The sequence below is a fragment of the Mus musculus genome, chromosome 4 (genome assembly GCF_000001635.26).
Source record: "Mus musculus strain C57BL/6J chromosome 4, GRCm38.p6 C57BL/6J".
NCBI lineage: Eukaryota > Metazoa > Chordata > Mammalia > Rodentia > Muridae > Mus > Mus musculus.
The window spans coordinates 148,128,500-148,145,707 of record NC_000070.6 but is presented as its reverse complement, the minus strand read 5'-3'; the positions used below and the strand labels follow the sequence as shown (position 1 = coordinate 148,145,707).

The 17,208-nt window shown below is 50.6% G+C and overlaps 2 protein-coding genes across 23 annotated transcripts in view; one reads left to right on the top strand and one right to left on the bottom strand.

The window, feature by feature from the left end:
- Window positions 1-3: 3 nt before the first annotated feature.
- Mad2l2 (MAD2 mitotic arrest deficient-like 2) lies at window positions 4-15,550 on the bottom strand. 21 transcript variants are annotated; one of them, NM_001305420.1, is made up of 10 exons: window positions 14,742-14,788; window positions 5,688-5,865; window positions 4,874-4,923; window positions 4,675-4,793; window positions 2,651-2,722; window positions 2,066-2,166; window positions 1,350-1,444; window positions 981-1,054; window positions 512-604; window positions 4-336 (listed from the first exon to the last, which is right to left on the bottom strand). In NM_001305420.1, the coding sequence occupies exons 3-10, from the start codon at window positions 4,911-4,913 to the stop codon at window positions 295-297; spliced, it is 636 nt and encodes a 211-aa protein (NP_001292349.1). In that variant the 5' UTR covers window positions 4,914-4,923; window positions 5,688-5,865; window positions 14,742-14,788; the 3' UTR covers window positions 4-294. The 21 variants fall into 21 exon arrangements, with proteins under 21 accessions (NP_001292349.1, NP_082261.2, XP_030109649.1 ...); XM_030253789.1 differs by lacking the exon at window positions 14,742-14,788 and adding an exon at window positions 15,185-15,550 and having other exon boundaries at window positions 9-336; XM_006539183.3 differs by having other exon boundaries at window positions 9-336; window positions 4,874-5,115; window positions 14,742-15,049.
- The window catches only part of Draxin (dorsal inhibitory axon guidance protein), a 32,703-nt gene continuing 30,063 nt past the window's right edge, over window positions 14,569-17,208 (top strand). The window contains exon 1 of one of the 2 annotated variants that reach the window (XM_006539170.4): window positions 14,569-14,726. In XM_006539170.4, the coding sequence (XP_006539233.1) occupies window positions 14,670-14,726 (57 nt within the window). In that variant the 5' untranslated portion in view covers window positions 14,569-14,669. Of the gene's footprint in view, window positions 14,727-15,009; window positions 15,136-17,208 lie in introns of those variants that run through there. The other variant, NM_027426.3, reaches the window with a different exon arrangement.

The following is a 17,208-nucleotide window of genomic DNA, read 5'->3' as shown; positions in this document are numbered from 1 at the left end:
TCATCCTGTTTGGTTAATGACAAGGTAGTCAGCCCTTGGGGCCACTTTATTAACAATAACGCATGGCACAGTGGACAATGTTAGCCAGCTGAGCCCAGGAGGCTGCTGAGAAATGGCGTGTGTCCTCGCATCCTTCCCCAGCTCCTGGGAAGGCTGCCTCACGAAGGCAAGCAGGACTGGGCAGCCTGACCAGAGGGGCAGCCACATGTCAAGGCAATAAGAGCACTTGGAGTCTGGGGCCCCGGGCTGGGGCCCCGTAGTGGGACAGCTGGGTAGCTGGTGACAGGCATGCCCTCAGCTGTTCTTATGCGCTCGCTCTTCAACGTAGAGCTGCATCTGGTAGAGTGGAGAAGTGGCTTTGGTCAGACCATGAGGTGCCCGCTGGGAAGACTCAGAGGAAGGGGAGAAAGCTGGAGGACCACCCCAACCCCCAACCCCAAGGCAGCAGATTCGAGCCTGGAAGTAGCTCTGGGCCCTGCCTCCTAACATTCTCCATCCCCTGACCACTTACCTTTAAAATGTCCGACGTCATGGTTTTTAGGGGTATCAAGCGGGGGTCGTGCATGTGGACATCCTGTTCATCTGCCAGGATCCATGGGAAGTCCTACGTGAGGGTTAGAAGGGGCTACACCTCAGTCTGCCCTCACTCTGCTAACCCTCCCCTCCAGGCCTATACTCTGAGAGTTAGTGTGGAGAGCTAGAACGATTTTTAGGTTCAGGGTGGTTCTAAAATGATTCTGAAACCAAAGGGTAAATAAGGTCTCTGGAGGACTCCATTCAGAGGAGCCAGGGAGAATTAGCCACTCAACTCCTTGCTCCACTGTGGTTCTTCTCACCCTTGGGTACGCACGGATGCGGTCAGATGGTAATGCACAGGGGAGCCCACTTAATGCCAAGCAGTGCAGTAAACAACAGTGCCAGCCACAGACAGCAGAGTGAAACTGTATTCCTCTCCCCCGCTCCCCCTGACACACACACACCTTGATGACCTGTATCTTCTCCATGTTTCGAGTAGCAGCTTCTCTTGTGTGCACGAGGACTGTAAATGTGCAGCCTGCAAGGTCAAAGCTAAGCAGCCTCAGCTCCCACTGCTTAGCTCCTAGGCTGGTTCCCTCCTCCCTCACTGGCTGAGCAGCACCCCACCCCACCCCACCCCCCACACACAGAATGGCAAGTGTGACCAAATGCAAAGAGAGATACAGTCAGCGAGCGGGTGCCTGCCAGTCCTGGAGAGGACACTCTCAGGTGCTGGAGGATGGAGAGGACGAGGGTTGTTCAGGGCAGTCAACTAGGAAGAAGACAGCATGCTATGGTAACCAAGGCAACAGCAGGGGAGTCGGGCATCTCACCTGGAGGGTTGTGATCCAGGACAGCATCACACACACTAATCTTAAGGATGAAGGCTCGAAGCAGCTGCTCCACATGAGACAGGAGGGAGTCTGAACTGGGAATGGGAAAGGAGGTTGCCCATCCTACCGTGCTCCTCCACCAACTCTGGCACCCAGTGCTCTCTCTGGGACAAACCCCTTTGGCGCTGGAGAGAGCCAGCTCAGTCCCACCCACCTGACAGAATGGAGGCAGGGTACAAAGAGGACACCAGGGTACCGCTCAAGCCTGCACACCTCCAGGACCCCGAGACAGGAAGAGAAAAAAAGGGTTTGACTGAGGCCACCTAGCCAGGGAGGAGCTGATTCCTGATTCTAGTGACCTTACCTTGGCACAGAGAACACATAGCTGAGTGGCTACAAGAGATGCCAAGGTAACCAGTCAACTTGGTCAGCATCCTGGGCTCTGCAACCACTGAGTGGTGCCAATCAGGTCAATTCTCTGGACCTTGGTCTCTCCATCTACACAGTGAGGCTAGGGACTAACATTCACCACTTCCTGGGATGTCCCAGGGGTCACCGTCACTTCTGTCCGACTCACAGAGTTCTGTGGCCAGAGTGTCTCTCGGATGTTAACAGTATATATTGCCATTTCAGGGTCTTTACTAAGGTAATGTGGCGCTGTTAGAGGCATCCCTGTGAGAGATGCAGCAACCAGGTGAGGGAGGGTGACAGCTTACTTGATGGACAGCAAGGGAGGCTGAGTGATCTCAAAGACAAACTTCTCCACTGGGCGGTGTTCCTTATCCAAAATCACCACCACCACCTTCTCCACATCGTTCTGCAAGCACAGGAACCCCCGCTCCAGAGCTATGCATAAGGCCCAGGGAGAGGTAGGGCAGGGCACTGGCTGAGGCTACCTAGGAGCCCAGCAATTGAGAAGTGCAAGCTGGCTCCCAGTTCTCGAATGGTACAGGCCAGGAAGAGATGTCTGGCTCCCATGGAGGTTCCCCAATTAGTCTCATACCAGGACAAGATAATAGGGAAACAAACAAACAAACAAAAACCCAAGGGGCCCAGCCCAGGAGGGATGGGACGGGCCATGTGGACATATGAAGAACCAGATCTTTCAGGGCAGGTCCCACATAGATCTGGCTCAACTGATACATCCCTGATGTGACCTACATACCCTGGGGCCTATTGCTAGCTGGGGGTGGCCTTCAGACTGAGGCTTCTGGCTGTTGAAAGACATGAGCACTTCAGCCCACAAGCAAGGAGGAGCAGATTGGGTGCAGAGTGTCCGTTAGGACCGGGGGCCCCCTCACCTTCTCCAGGAGAGGTTTGACGCAGTGGAGTGTGTCCTGGATGTACTGGTTCAGCTCCGGGTGACAGGACATCTGTATACAACCCCACAGGGCTGTTAAATTCCAAGGCACGAATAGGAGAAACAGCAATAACCCACACACATACATCTCTGGACAAAGAACAGCCATTCCTAGCTCTCCCTGCCTGAGGGATCTAACCTATCACTAACTTAACCTTGGAGAGATACTCAAAGACAGGCACTCTGTCAGGCCAAGTATGGTGGCACACACCTTTAATCTCAGCGCTCAGAAGGCAGAGGCAGGCGGATCTCTAAGTTGAAAGAGGCCAGCCTGGTCTACAGAGCTGGTGATATACAGAGAAACCCTATCTAAGGGAAGAAAAAAACAAAAAAAAAAACTGTGTAGCCACAGGCAAATGTCTTAACATCTCACACACAAGGTGCTTAGTAGCTCTTTGTTTTCAGTGCCTCTGACCCCCTTACAATGGGAAAGCGACTTGAGAAGAAGACAGCACATCTACTGTGTGTCCAAAGTTAAAACCGGGAGCCAGGCATGGTGGCCCACATCTTTATCCCCAGCATTTGGGAGGCAGGCAGATCTCGGAGTTTGAGGTTAGCCTGGTTTACATAGAGTTCAAGACAGTCAGAACCACACTGAGAAATCCTGTCTTGGAAAATAAAACCGAACGCAAGAAGCTTGGGCATGGGGGCTGGAGAGATGGCTCAGCAGTTAAGGGCACTGACTGCTATTTCAAAGGTCCTGTGTTCAATTCCCAGCAACCACATGGTGGCTCACAACCATCTGTAATGAGATCCGATAACCTCTTCTACAGTGTACTCATATAAATAAAATAAATCTTTAAAAAAAAAAAAAAAGAAGCTTGGGGCATGTTCTCCAGTAATCCTAGCACTTGGGATGTTGATGAAGGAGGATCAGGAGTTCAAGGCTAGCCCCAGCTTCCTAACAACTGTGAGCCCAGGCTAGCTACATGAGGTCTAGATTTCTTAAAATACAAAATAAGGCCGGGCAGTGGTGGTACACACCTTTAATCCCAGCACTTGGGAGGCAGAGGCAGGCGGATTTCTGAGTTGGAAGCCAGCCTGGTCTACAGAGTGAGTTCCAGGACAGCCAAGGCACCAAGGCTATACAGAGAAACCCTGTCTCGAAAAAACTAATAATAAATAATAATAATAATAATAATAATAATAATAATAATAATAAACAGAGGCTGGAGAGATAGCTCAGAAACTAAAAGCACTGGCCACCGGACCTTCAGAGTCAGATTCCCCCATCTTCCAAATGCCAAGGGTTCCCATGTGTTCTTCCTGCCTCAGTGAACACCCCCAACAAACAGACATAGACACACACACACACAATTAATATAGATCTTAAAAAGTAAAAAGCTAGGTATGGTGGCTCACACCTTTGTTTCCAGCACTAGAGAGACTGAGACAGGAGAATTTCTGTGAGTTTCGGGCTAGCCTGGCCTACATAGTGGAGACTCCACACCAGCCAAGACTAAACAAGGAGACAAATAATTAATCATAATATTCTTTTTGGTTTTTTCCCTTTTTTCTTTCTTTTTTTTTTTTTTTCTTTTTTTCTTTCGAGACAGGGTTTCTCTGTATAGCCCTGGCTGTCCTGGAACTCACTTTGTAGACCAGGCTGGCCTCGAACTCAGAAATCCACCTGCCTCTGCCTCTGCCTCCCAAGTGCTGGGATTAGCGACCACTGCCCGGCTAATAAATATTTTTTTAGAGTTTAGGGAGAATGAAAAGAGAAAGAAGGTGACAGACAATGGGAATCCTCTTTATCCAAACCTCAGAAACCCTTTAAAATGCAAGCTTGGAACAGCTCTCATCCAGAGAGCTAACCATCTAACCCAGAGAATTTATCTGAGTTCAGGGAGGGAAGGGCTGGGTGGTGAGAGACAGGAGGCTGTCCGCTATCAGCCTCTGTTGAGGAGTGAGGAAGCTTGCAAGTAGAATAAAGGTTTTTAAATCCAGCCGGGCACCGGGGCTCACCTGAACCGGCACGTTGTACTTCTTGCGCTTCTGGAAGATGCCCACCGGGTAGACCTCGCGCACATAGAGAATCAGGTGCACGGCCACCTCCAGGAACTCGGAGAGCACGTCAGCCACCACTGTGGTGGGGACACAGCTGATGAGCAGGACTCCAACCAGGATCGCACTCCCTCCACCCCCCGCAGGCTCAGATCCCTACCTTGGCCAAAGTTGAGGTCTTGGCGCGTGAGGGTGGTCATCCTTGGCCGCCTGGGGGAGGGCGTGGAGGGTGTCTGTAGGGACTCAAGGCAACCGACCCCGCACGCGGGAAACGCAGCCCGGTCGGGGGAAGCCCCGCCCCCTGAGCAGCCGGATCCCTCTCGGCGGAAATCCCGCCCTCTCTACGCTCCTCCCCGATTCGCCGGCTCCGGTTTCGACCTCAGGTTCCAATCTACGACCGGGCTATAGAAACCACCGTCTGAGACCCCTAACGCGCTACTCCAGAATCCCCTGGCCTCAGTAACCACCGCGGTGCTCCCGCGGTCCCAGCACAACCATAAGCCACGCCTACCCCGGAGCTGTCCAATCAGAACCTCGCCCTGTTGGGAGAGGCGGGGCAGGCTCGGGGGTGGAGCTTAGGGGCGGAGCCCCGCCTGAGCTACAGGAATCTCCAAGGAACGAGCTAAACCGCCTTTGGATTTCAGGTGGGAGCGATCAAGAGATTTCCATGGCCTCTGCGTATGATCGCTGTGTTTTCTCCTCCCGGACATTTCTCTTTAGTAGTTGCAAGTGAGAACCTGCTGCAAGCACAGCTGGGTACCAAGGGAGGGCAGCGACATCTGCTGCTAGTCCAGCGTCAACGTCCCCGGACTCTTAGCTTGCCCAACCGAAAGCGAATCCGCAGGCTTGGGGGCGGGGACAGGGAACGGTAAGAAGCAACCGAGACGCTCCACCCCGACCCGAAACTCAAGTAACATCGGGGCTTGACCTCCCTAGAGAACTAAGTGTCCCATGGTTTCTTCTCAATAGCTGACCTTTGGAAGCTGCAGCCAGTAGGCGCTGGGCTGGGTGTCTGGGAGTTGACTCAATAAATCTTCAGAATACGTGTGGGTTCCTGGCCGTCTTTTTTTTCTGCGGACGAGCCTAATGAGGACTTGTCTGTGTCGTGAGCAAGCGGAGGGGGCGGGCAGCAGTGCTGCTCCAGGGTCCTTCCTGTAGAGGTACGGACTCAATTCCAGAGGAGTCGAAAGGGCCTCAGATCATTTTAATAGTATGAAAATTATATCCATTATACGGAACCCTTTTATATTACAAACCCTGAATTCTATTTATTTAATGTGCGTAGGTGTTTTGTCTGCATCTATGTCTGGGCAGTATGTGACTGCTTGGTGCAGGTGAAAGCCAAAAGAGGGCGTCAGATCTCCTGAAACTATAGCTACAGATGATTGTGAACCACTATATAGGTGCTACAAATTGAAACCACCATTCACCACCCAGTACCCTACCTCTCACTTCCTCGGGAAGAGCAGCCAGTGGTCTTAACCACTAAGCCATCTCTCCACCTCCCCAAACTCTGATTTATATTAATTCCTTTATTAGCCCTAGGAGCTAAGTATTGCCTTCACAGCCCAACTTTATAGATGTACAATAGGCTCAGGAACGTTCCTTCTTTCACCAAAGCCTCACGGATGCAATATGTTCTGACGCTAGGTGAGAATTCAGCTTAACTCACACCCTTCTGTTTAACTGAAAGAAAATCTGAGGTTAGAGAAATGGTCTGGAGTTAGGGGTGACATGGCAGGCCTAGAAGCCAAGAGAATTTAAAGAAGTGGTTCAATGTGTGGGCTTCAACCCCTTTGGGGTCAAATGACTCTTTCCCAGGGGTGGCATATCAGATATTCTGCATATCAGATATTTACAATTCCTGACTGTTGTGAAATTGCAGTTATGAAGTAGCAATGAAAATAATTTTATGATTGGGAGTCACCACATGAGGAACTGTGTGGAAGGGTTGCAGCATTAGGAAGGTTGAGAACCACTGATTTAGACTCTGCCCTCCAAGGATGTAAGAGTTGTCTTGTCCTGTTTCTATAGGAAATGTTGCATTAAAGGTCATCCCTGCAATGTGGTATGACACCCACCCCCCACTCCCCGCACCAGAAGCTGTCAATTCCATATTCATATCCTTCTCATGGGAAGGGATAAGGAGCAGGCCAGAGGGAGGATTACCCTGGAATGTGAGCAAAGCGGGTCTCAAAATGCAGACCTACCACCAACATCTTCATCTCAGTCCCCAGGGACCCTATTAAACCCTGGCTGTCCAGCTGCCCTGACTTACCTGACCAGGGCAGGCTAACAGCAGGGCTCTGCTCTTTAACAAGCTCCCCAGGGAACCTGTGTGCCCACGAAACTATGGGAGCTGCCAGTGGAGTTCTCCTGCGTTCTGTAACATGCCTGTGCTTAAGCCGGTAGAATGCTGGTTTGGCTTTAGGAATTGATACACCCGTCAGTGGGCACAGCAACCCTTCTCAAGACTCGGGGACCTTCCCCACATTACACCATGTTCAACAGAGCCCTTTCTACTTAGAGCTGGCTGGGCAGCTCACTGCCTTGTAGACCTTAGGGCAGTGAGTTTTCATCATGGTGGGGTGGGGAATGACCGAGTCCTTTATCCACCCCACCCCCCAGCTCCTGAACAGCGTTTTCATTACTGATGCAGGGTAGAGGTGGGGTGGGGGAGATTCCTCAGGGATGGAACAAGGGCATAGGCGGGAGGCTAAGGTAACATGGGACCAGCTGGAGACCTCTGCCTTGGAGACCTCTGCCTTTGGCTCTACAGTGCCTGGGTTTTCACGTTAGCTACATCAGTGTGATGGATGGCTGTAAGACAGAGATTGCATTATGAGGCAACTTATTGTTTCTTGAATCCCCATTTTCAATGTTATTTGCATATTTTCACCATAGAGACAATATGTAATTTGGGGCTGGGAAGGAAAGTTACAAGTTAAGGTGAAAAGAAAGTGTGTATGCATTTCACAACTAGCAACTAGCCGGGGGACCAGCAATAGGGATGGAGGGAAATTCACTCCCAAGAGATACAGAAACAGAGAGGGCAAATAACAACAACAACAACAAAAGCCTGTAAGCCCCAGCCTGGAAAGGACTAAGCCTCCACCGATGTGCTAAAAGGGTTCTCAGCGGTGTGATGAACACACACACACAAGCAAATTAGATACAACCCTTGTCAACAAAGTGTGCAGACCTGCGAGATGCTTCTATAGCCAAGTTGCTGTCCACAGACGGGATCACATAAGCATCGTCTGGGAGGGCGAGATGGATCAGAGGGCAAAAGGGCTTGCTGCCAAGGCTGGCAACCTTGAGGTTGTCAATCCCCAGGACCCACATGGTGGAAGGATAAAACCGACTCCTGCAAGCCCACACATGCTACCCCACCAATAAATAAATGAATAAATGTAAAAAAATAAATTTAATTAATTAATAAAGACTCAGCATCTTTCCCATCTGTGTCCAGTTCCCAGAACAATGAGCACGTAGAAACAGAGAAGGAGAGAAAGGGGACCAATCACAGGAAGCCTGGTGTCAGTCCCAGCACACCCTGAAGCGCCACCCCGCTGCTTGGCCTGCTTCCTGAGAGGGACCTGGTCTGTCTGGTTCATTTTGGGGGGGCTTAACATGCCACCCAATGCCTGGGCAGCTCAGGTCCTCACAGAACACAGAACATGTGTTAAGTGAATAAGGGAAAGGAAGGTAGAAAGAAGGTGTGATGGCAGGAACTCCGCCCAGGGGCCTGATCTGCAGCCCAGCTTGCTTAGAAAGAATAAGCTATGACCTCCGATGCCAGCACTTGGGCTGTAAGCAAAGCCAGAGTGTGGGCTGGTCCTCGGGGAGCCCACCACACCTACAGCCCACTTGGTTGTCCACTTTCAGCTTCTTTCCACCACCCTGATACTCCTCCAGCCACAAGACCCTTTTCCTTCTTTCAGCCTCAGCTTGCTCATCTGTGAAATGGAAAATTCTAGATCCATTCCCAAAGGGTTATCTGGGCATGGTGGCACACACTTTGAGTCCTAGCACGTAGGAGGCAGAGGCAGGAAGACTGCCACAAATTTTAGGCTAGCCAGAATTACATAATAAGAGTCCTCCTCCAAAATTAATTAATAATTAAGATAGAATTCTGTTTTAGATTTATTTATTATTTGTTTTGTTTTGGTTTTTGGTTTTTTTCCAGACAGGGTGTCTCTGTGTAGCCCTGTCTGTCCTGGAACTCACTTTGTAGACCGGGCTGGCCTCAAACTCAGAAATCTGCCTGCCTCTGCCTCCCAAGTGCTGGGATTAAAGGCATGTGCCACCACTGCCCGGCTATTCTTTATTTTATGTGTATGAATGTTTTGCCTGCCTCTGTGTGTGTGTGTGTGTGTGTGTGTGTGTGTGTGTGTGTGTGTGTGTGCCACACATGTGTCTGGTACCTGCAGAGGTCAGAAGGTGGTATCGGATAACCTGGAACTGGAGTTATAGGTGGTTGTGAGCCATCATATATGGATGCTTGGAATCAAACCTAGGAATTTTGTAAGAGCAACAAAGCCTAATCCGCTAAGTCTCCCACACAAAACAAAATAAAATTCTCTACTATTGAGTAAATAAAATGTAAACACATAGCATTTGTATTGGTCAGATAGTGGCCATATGACCATAGTATTAAGATTTACAAAGGCATTAAGATGCATATTAGGTAATTTTTAAAATCTAAAATTCCTGATATGCACCAAGAAGCCAAAATCACCTTGAGAGAGTATAACTTGTTTTTCTCACCCTTGGTATATCTTGCTACATATTGAGAAATAGCTTAGAATGATTTATAAATGTCTGATTATTCAATGAATACATTGCAAATATCCCACAATTGTGAATTGGATTTGCTAGATGCATGCTTAAATTGATATTTTAATGTAATTTAATATAAATGTTAATATAATAAATATTAATCCAAGTCAAAAAAAGATTTACAAAGTGCTGGTGAGATGGCTCAGCCGGTAAAAGCACTGACTGCTCTTCTGAAGGTCCTGAGTTCAAATCCCAGCAACCACATGGTTGCTCACAACCACCTGTAATGAGATCTGATGCCTTCTTCTGGTGTGTATGAGGATAGCTACAGTGTACTTATATATAAGCAAACAAACAAATAAATCTATAATAATAAAAAAATAATTCTTTGGGCCGGAATGAGCAGGGTTGACTGGAGCAAGCAGGGCTGACCTGAGTGAGCAGAGGTCCTAAATTCAATTCCCAACAACCACATGAAGGCTCACAACCATCTGTACTGCTACAGTGTACTCATATACATAAAAATAAATAAATAAATCTATTTTTTAAAATATTTACACAAGACTGATGATTCTGTCAACATGAGTAAAACTTCCAGGACCCATTGAGGAAAGACAAGAACCCACACCCACCCAGCGGTCCTCCAAACTACACACACACACACACACACACACACACACACACACACAAAGACAAGTAAACACGTAAATGAGAAAAGACCTACATAGATCATCAGGCATGGTGGTGCAGACCTTAGATCATGCACCGATGAGGCTCAGGCCAGCATGGTCTACTATGTACAGTTCCAGGCCAACTGTCTCAAAAACAGACAACCCCACACAGACTCCTGAAGCCCTCAGGAGGACCACACTGGATAAACAAGAAGCTGAGCTGGCGTCCCAGCATCTCATGACCTAGGTGTGGCGGTGGAATACACCTCTAATCTCACCACTTAGGAGGTGGAGGTGGAAGGATCAGAAGATCAAGGTTATCTTTAGCTGTGCGGGGAGTTCAAAGCCAGCCTAGTACACACAAACCTCCGTCTCAAACAAACAAGTTATCTATCCCTAGCATCCGACCTTCCTCTTTTTCGTTTCTCAATGCAACAGATGGTTCCCCTGGGTGCTGGGTGGCGGGGGTGGGGTGGGGGGAGACAGACATGCTACGCACAAAGTGGTGACCAGCACACAATCCTCCAATCTCACTTGGCTTTCTAGAGCAGGACCTGGCATACACAGCCGCCCCTGGTTCTAGGATCCACTGCTGACCTCCAACCTACACCAAAGCTGCTTCCTCGGGCACTTGACACTGGATAGCTTCCAACCCTTCAGTTAGAACACAGGCCACATACGCCATTCCCTCCTTGAGGGTGCTGGCCTCACTGGTCTTAGGGCCAACAGCACACCATCAACTATGGTGGGCTAGGAGGCTGGCTTTGGAAGTGCCTGGATTAAGGATCGTTTTTTCTGGAGAGGATTGATTGAGGCAGGGAAGATTTGCCCTGAATGTAGGTGGCAAGCACCATTGCACGGGAAAGGGACCTGAGAAGGGTGGTCCCTCTCTCTCCTCCTCCTCCTCCTTCATTCTCTTTCTCCTCCTCTTCCTCTTCCTTTCTAAGCCAGGGTTTCTCTGTATATCTGCCCTGGCTATCCCAGAACTCTATCTGTAGACCAGGCAAGCCTTGAACTCACAGAGATCTGCCTGCTTCTGCCTCCTAACTGCTGGGATTAAAGGTATGCGCCACCACCACCTGACTTAGCTGATCCTTTTTAATGAATAACTTCACTGAAAAATAATTGGCAAATCATGAAGCTCACTTTTATTTTTTCTGTATGCACTCCAATGGATTGTAGGACAGTTGAAGAGCTAAGCATTCCACTAACCAATTCTAGAACATTCTCATCAATTATAGCTAACAACAACAACAAAAAAAAGTCACCAAAACGGAAAACCTTGATTGGGTCCCTGGGACACATGCAGTGGAAAAAGAAAATCAACTCCAGAAAGTTATTCTGTGACCTGTAACACATGCATGGTGGCACACATGTATATATTTGGGTGCACACACTCACATAATAATAACAAATGTTATTTTAGAAAAGAGAGAGGGGGGCTGGGGAGATGGCTCAGCAGTTAAGAGCACTTGTTGCTCTTGCTGAGGACCCCAAGTTGGTTCCAAGCACCCACATGCTGGCTTACGATCATCTGTGATTTCAGTTGCAGGGCATCCAAGGCCCTCTCTTGCCTCCCTGGGTATGACATTCACGTCATACACAAAATGCATGCAGGCAAAACACTCAGACACTTAAAGAAACTTACACAGGTTGTGGTGGCACACGCCTTTAGTCCCAGCACCCAGGAAGCAGAGGCAGGAGGATCTCTGCATTCAAGGCTAGCCTGATCTGTAAAACGAGTTCCAGGTCAGCCAGGCCTAAACAGAGAAACTCTGCCTCAAGAAACAAAACAAGCCGGACGGTTCTGGTGCAGGCCTTTAATCCCAGCTCTTGGGAGGCAGAGGCAGAGGCAGGCAGATTTCTGAGTTGGAGGCCAGCCTGGTCTACAGAGTGAGAGTTAGCCAGGACTACACAGAGAAACTCTGTCTCAAAAAAAACAAAAGAAAAAAGAAAAAAAAAGAAAAAGAAAAAAACCAAAAGAAACAAACAAACAAAACAAAACAAAAATGTAACTGGACCCCTGTGAAACCTTATATCTGGCTTTTTGACTTAAAGATGGTAAGGTTTATCCAGGTTGTGACGTGTTTTGAGTGCGCATGTGTATATATATATATACATATATATGTATACACACATATTTCTTGCTTGATGTTTTTGGTGCTGGGAATTGAACCCTAGTCATTCCTTCAATTAACTAATTAATTAGTAAATTATAGGTCCATTGACAGGCCCAAAGTGGGATCTAGCTCAAGGGAGGTCCCAAGGCCTGACACTGTTACTGAGGCTATGGAGCACTCACAAAATGGGATCTATTGTGACCTCACTCCGAAAGACCCAACAAGCAGCTGAAAGAGTCAGATGCAGTTATTTGCACCAAACCAATGGACAGAAGAAACTGGCCCCTGCTGTTGAATTAGGAAAGGCTGAAAGAAGCTGAGGAGAAGGGCAATCCTGTAGGAGGACCAGCAGTCTCAATTAATCTGGACTCCCCCCCCAAGATCTCTCAAACATTGGACCACCAAATAGACAGAATACACTAGCTGATATGATGCCCCCAACACACATACAATAGAGGACTTCCGGATCTTCATTCAGAGATGATGCACCTAACCCTCAAGAGACTGGAGGCCCCAGGGAGTTTAGAGGTCAGGTGGGGTGGGGGGTGGGAGGATCCACGTGAAGACAGAGGGGGGACACAATGTGTGGGATGTGGAGCAGTCAGAGGGTGGATGGAGGGTAAGATGGAATATGGAGTGTAAAAAATAAATTAAATTTTAAAAAATTACTAAATTATATTTATTGGGAGGCATGCATCATTGCACGTGTATAAAGGTCAAAGGGCAATTTGGGGGAGTCACTACTTTCCTTACATGTGGGCCTTGGGATTCGAATGCAGGTGGTCAGGCTTAGCATCACGCATTTTTACATGTTGGGCCTCTCTGCTGTTCTTGAATTCCTTTTTAGGACCAGTTAACATCCCCTTCTCCTGAAGGACCACAGTGTGTTTGTACTCTCATCTGCTGATGGACATTTGGATCTGCTTTGGCCAATCAACTGACCCATCTTACAGATAGGGAAACCGAGGCCCCACGTCACCATAATCTGGATGGGGTAGGAGCCTAGTCCTCTCCTGAGTCACTCTTGGAAGAACCTGGAGGAACAGAGTCCCACACTTGGGTAACAGGCAGAGCAACATTTGGGACTGCCTCCAAGGGGCATCTACTGGCCATGCACACCAGGCTACTGCCCAATCCTTGAAGAGCCCCCCTCCCTGCTTACTACTTCCTCCCCTAAGTCCAGTCTCTTTTCTGCTACAGTTTCTAACTGTTCTGCCTGTATTTTTGTTTGTTTGTTTGAGATAAGATCTCTCTCAAGTCCTGGAACTCAGTGCTAGGAGCCTGCGAAACTGACTTTGCTTTTACTCTATTGCAGTCTATTCTCTCGAGTTTGAGTTGTGTCCAGTAGGTACTCACAGAAGCAGTTTTAGCACCTAGCTTCTCACCAAGCTGTTCTGTGCCGGCCATGGTCATGTGATAGCTTCAACAATGGCAATGGTTTAATTTCCCTGGAGCCTCTTCTGCGGGCTGGGAGGTTCAGGACATTTTTCTTACACAGACCTCTGCCATTAAGCCTTTAATCCAGAGTTCCATACAATGACCCACTCGAAGAAATTAATTTGCCTTAGGTTATCCTTTGGCACTGGAGGAGGAATCTTGCCTGATGCGGAACTGCACTACCAAACCTCTAAGCCACAGTTTGTCACACTGGAAATGGAAGCCTCCCCTTCTTCCCACGTGCCAGGTCCGCCCCATTACTCTTTGATCTTTGCAATGTCGGCGGCCCCATTGACCCCGTTGTGAGTTATGGGGGCCGTGGGACCCGTAACCCAACATTCCCGGACTCCCAGGGTCGGCAGGACACCCCGCACGGTGATGGATGAGCCGCCTCAGGGCTGGCTGGCTTTGTCCGGATTGGGCTGGGCTGAGTAGCGCGCGCAAGGCCGGTTAGGGACAGGAGAGTGGCAAGAAGCTGACTCTGTGTGTGTGTGTGTGTGTGTGTGTGTGTGTGTGTGTGTGTGTGTGTGTGTGTGTGTGTGTGTGTGTGTGTGTGTGTGTGTGTGTGTTAGGAGGGAGGTGAAACGAAGGCACAAGTGTGCCATAGGTACCTAGGTGAGGTCCGACCACTCTTTGAGGTTCTCGCGCACACCCCTTTAGTACAGGGACTTCTGAGAACCTCCCCCACTCCGCGCACTTTCTCAGGCTACAAAGGCCTCGCCGCTGTCGGTCCCGCCTTCCCTGCCGCGGGCATTTCTTCCGTCCCATTTGACAGCCTAGGCGGAATAATCCTTTTGGGGACCCCGCCGGCTCCTGCCCCGCCAGACGCAGCCGCAGCTGAACTCACAGCCTGAATCTATTGTTGGGGGGAGGGGGTCCGCCAGGGACGCCCTGCCGCTGCCCTTTGTCCCCCACACCCCCCCACACACACACGGGGCCACTCCAGATGCGCCACCGCTGCCCGGCGCCCCTCCCGTCCCACGCGCCCCGGGGCCTCGCCGAGGTGGGTTTTACGCACCCGGAGGAGCGGGCCCGCCTCGCCCGGTGCCCACACGGCCGCGGGGCTGCGCTCGCCTTTGTCTGCCTCCTTTGTCTGCCCCGCGCCCTGGCGGCGGCGCCAAGGCCTCGGGGGAGCGGGCGGCGATCGGCGAGCGCAGCTGGCTAGGGCGCAGCGCCCGCAGCGCACGGGGCTTGGCCAGGCCAGGGGCTGGCCCTCGGCGGGAGGTCGCGGAGCTCCGCGGCCCCTCCTACGTCCCCTCCCTGCGCGCCGTCCCCGCCCCTCGCTCACTCCCTCCTTCGCAGCCCGAGCAGCCTCCTGCCACCCGTGCACCTCTCCCTCCGCCCTCCGCTGCGCTCCACTCCCGCAGGCGCTCGGCCCTGAGCCCTCGGTCCCCTCCCCGTCCGCCCGACAGGTAAGGCTCGGCTTGGCTCGGCCCGCCCCCGGCCCCGCCCATCGCTCACCTGGTGGACCACCCTGACCACGGTCCGCAACCTGCTGGAAGGGAGGATGCTCTGCTTCCCTCTTTGCCCTCTGACTGGCGTGTCTGTCTGTCTATCCGCCTAACTCTTGTCTTCACTTCGCACCTGGTGTCCCCTTGCCTCCCGGCTCTGTGTCCCGCTGCCTGATCTGCTTCCTGGCACCGAACTGGACACTCACTTTTTCGTGCTTTGTGGCACTCTGCCTCGCGTGCGCCCTTGCTGCTCTTTCGGTGTACCGGGTCCTCCGCACTAGCCTTCTACCTTTGGGACCCAGTGTCTTTTTGTCTCTAACTCTGGGTGGTATCTCAGATCGAGGACTCGTCTATCACCATTGGAAGAAGTCTCCAGAGACTGCCTGAGTGGGGGCAAAGCTGACCAGGGCGCCTCTGTCCCTTTCAACGACGCCCCCCGGAGGCTGGGTGTGTTCGGGACGCTAAACTCACCCAAAACTGGCATAGCCTGGCCTCACATTTTTTTTCCCCATTGGGGCTGGACTAGTGTTTGCTTTACGCCTCGAGGGCACCTAGTTCCATTCTCTGGGATGGCTTGGGCTTTTCCCACCATGAGGCTTTTCAGACACAAGGGCTCAGCTGCCTTCCGGAGCCAGAGCTTGTGTTTAAGGAGTGAGTGTTCCTGGGTTTCCCTAACAAGTTTTGTCTGGGCATCTCAGCTGGGTACTCTCTTGGCCTTCACTCTTTCAGGCAGTGACCCTTGCTACTGCTGCTTGTCCCTTTAGTCCATCACCCCAGTCTGGTAGCAGACAAGATGTTCTCAACTGGTTTGTTGCTGTCACTCTAGGCTTGGGGCTCTGGAAGTAAGCAGTCTTACACAAAGGAGTGTAGGTCTGAGCCTTAGTGTCTCCGTCATAAAACAGGGACAATAGGATCTACCTGTAGGGATGAGAGAACACTCCTAGGTACTTTCGCGGTGCTGGTGGTGACAAGAGAGGGACTCTACAGTCCCTGGTTGAGGTGGGGGGTGGAGGTCCACAGCCTGTCACAAAGTCCAGGCTTAGAGACCTTGCCACCATCCAAAATCCTATTCTCTGTACTTTCCCTGTCTTATCCTCACACTCAACACACATCCCCTGCCTGTGCATACAACCAGCCACAGTGACAGTGACCTCTCCCTCTGCATGAACAAGGTGGTGTGACTGTATAGGTGCTACCAATGCCCCAAGTGCATTGGAGGTGTCTGAAGCACTCATCCCAGCTGTGGACCTCTCTGTCTTGCCCCCAAGCCTCCTCGGTCCATGATGTCAGCTGTGAGCTGAGGTATTTGCCTCCTTCTGGTGGATTGACTTGCCAAGCCCTGAACCTGCTTTTTAATCCCTCATCCTTCCCCCATCCATCCATCATCTGTGGTCCGACAGTGATATGGCACACAGAGCAAGGAGGGCAGCTTCTGGAGATGCAGCCTTCGATCAGTAGGCTGGGTGGGGGCTCCCAGGCTGTTTTTGTTTGAGCTGCAGCCTGTGTTGCAATGAGGCAACAATGAAGATGGGGGCCTTCCCCATTCAGGCCCCTGCTGCTGCTTGTTACACAAACCCAGCTGTTACCATTCTAGTCTCCCCAACATCTCTGTTCTTGCATCCTCTGGTTGCAGCCTTGTGCAGGAAACCAGCTCAGCAGTTTCTGTAATCCTGGGAAGCTTACTCAGACCCTCTTGCCTCACTAAATGAAGATGGTGCCTCCTCTGTCTTCTTGGCTCTGAGTGTGGCCACTAAATTAACCACAGAAACCTCTATTGGCTCAGCCTTCTCCTTAGCCTTTTACTACAAGCCCGTCTACTTCCTAGGTTTCAGTAGCAATGGAAGGCATAAGCGTTTCTGTGCCCTGACTCACTTTGAGCCTTTGCTAGGGTCCATCCCTTCATCTATGTTTTCTCTCTGCTCTGTGTTTGGACTGAGCATACTATCTACTCAGGCTAAGATCAGGTGTCCCCTTCCTGGTTTGCTTGGCCTCTGTGTTTCTCATGACCCCAGGCTTGGTGTGAGAGTCTCCTTT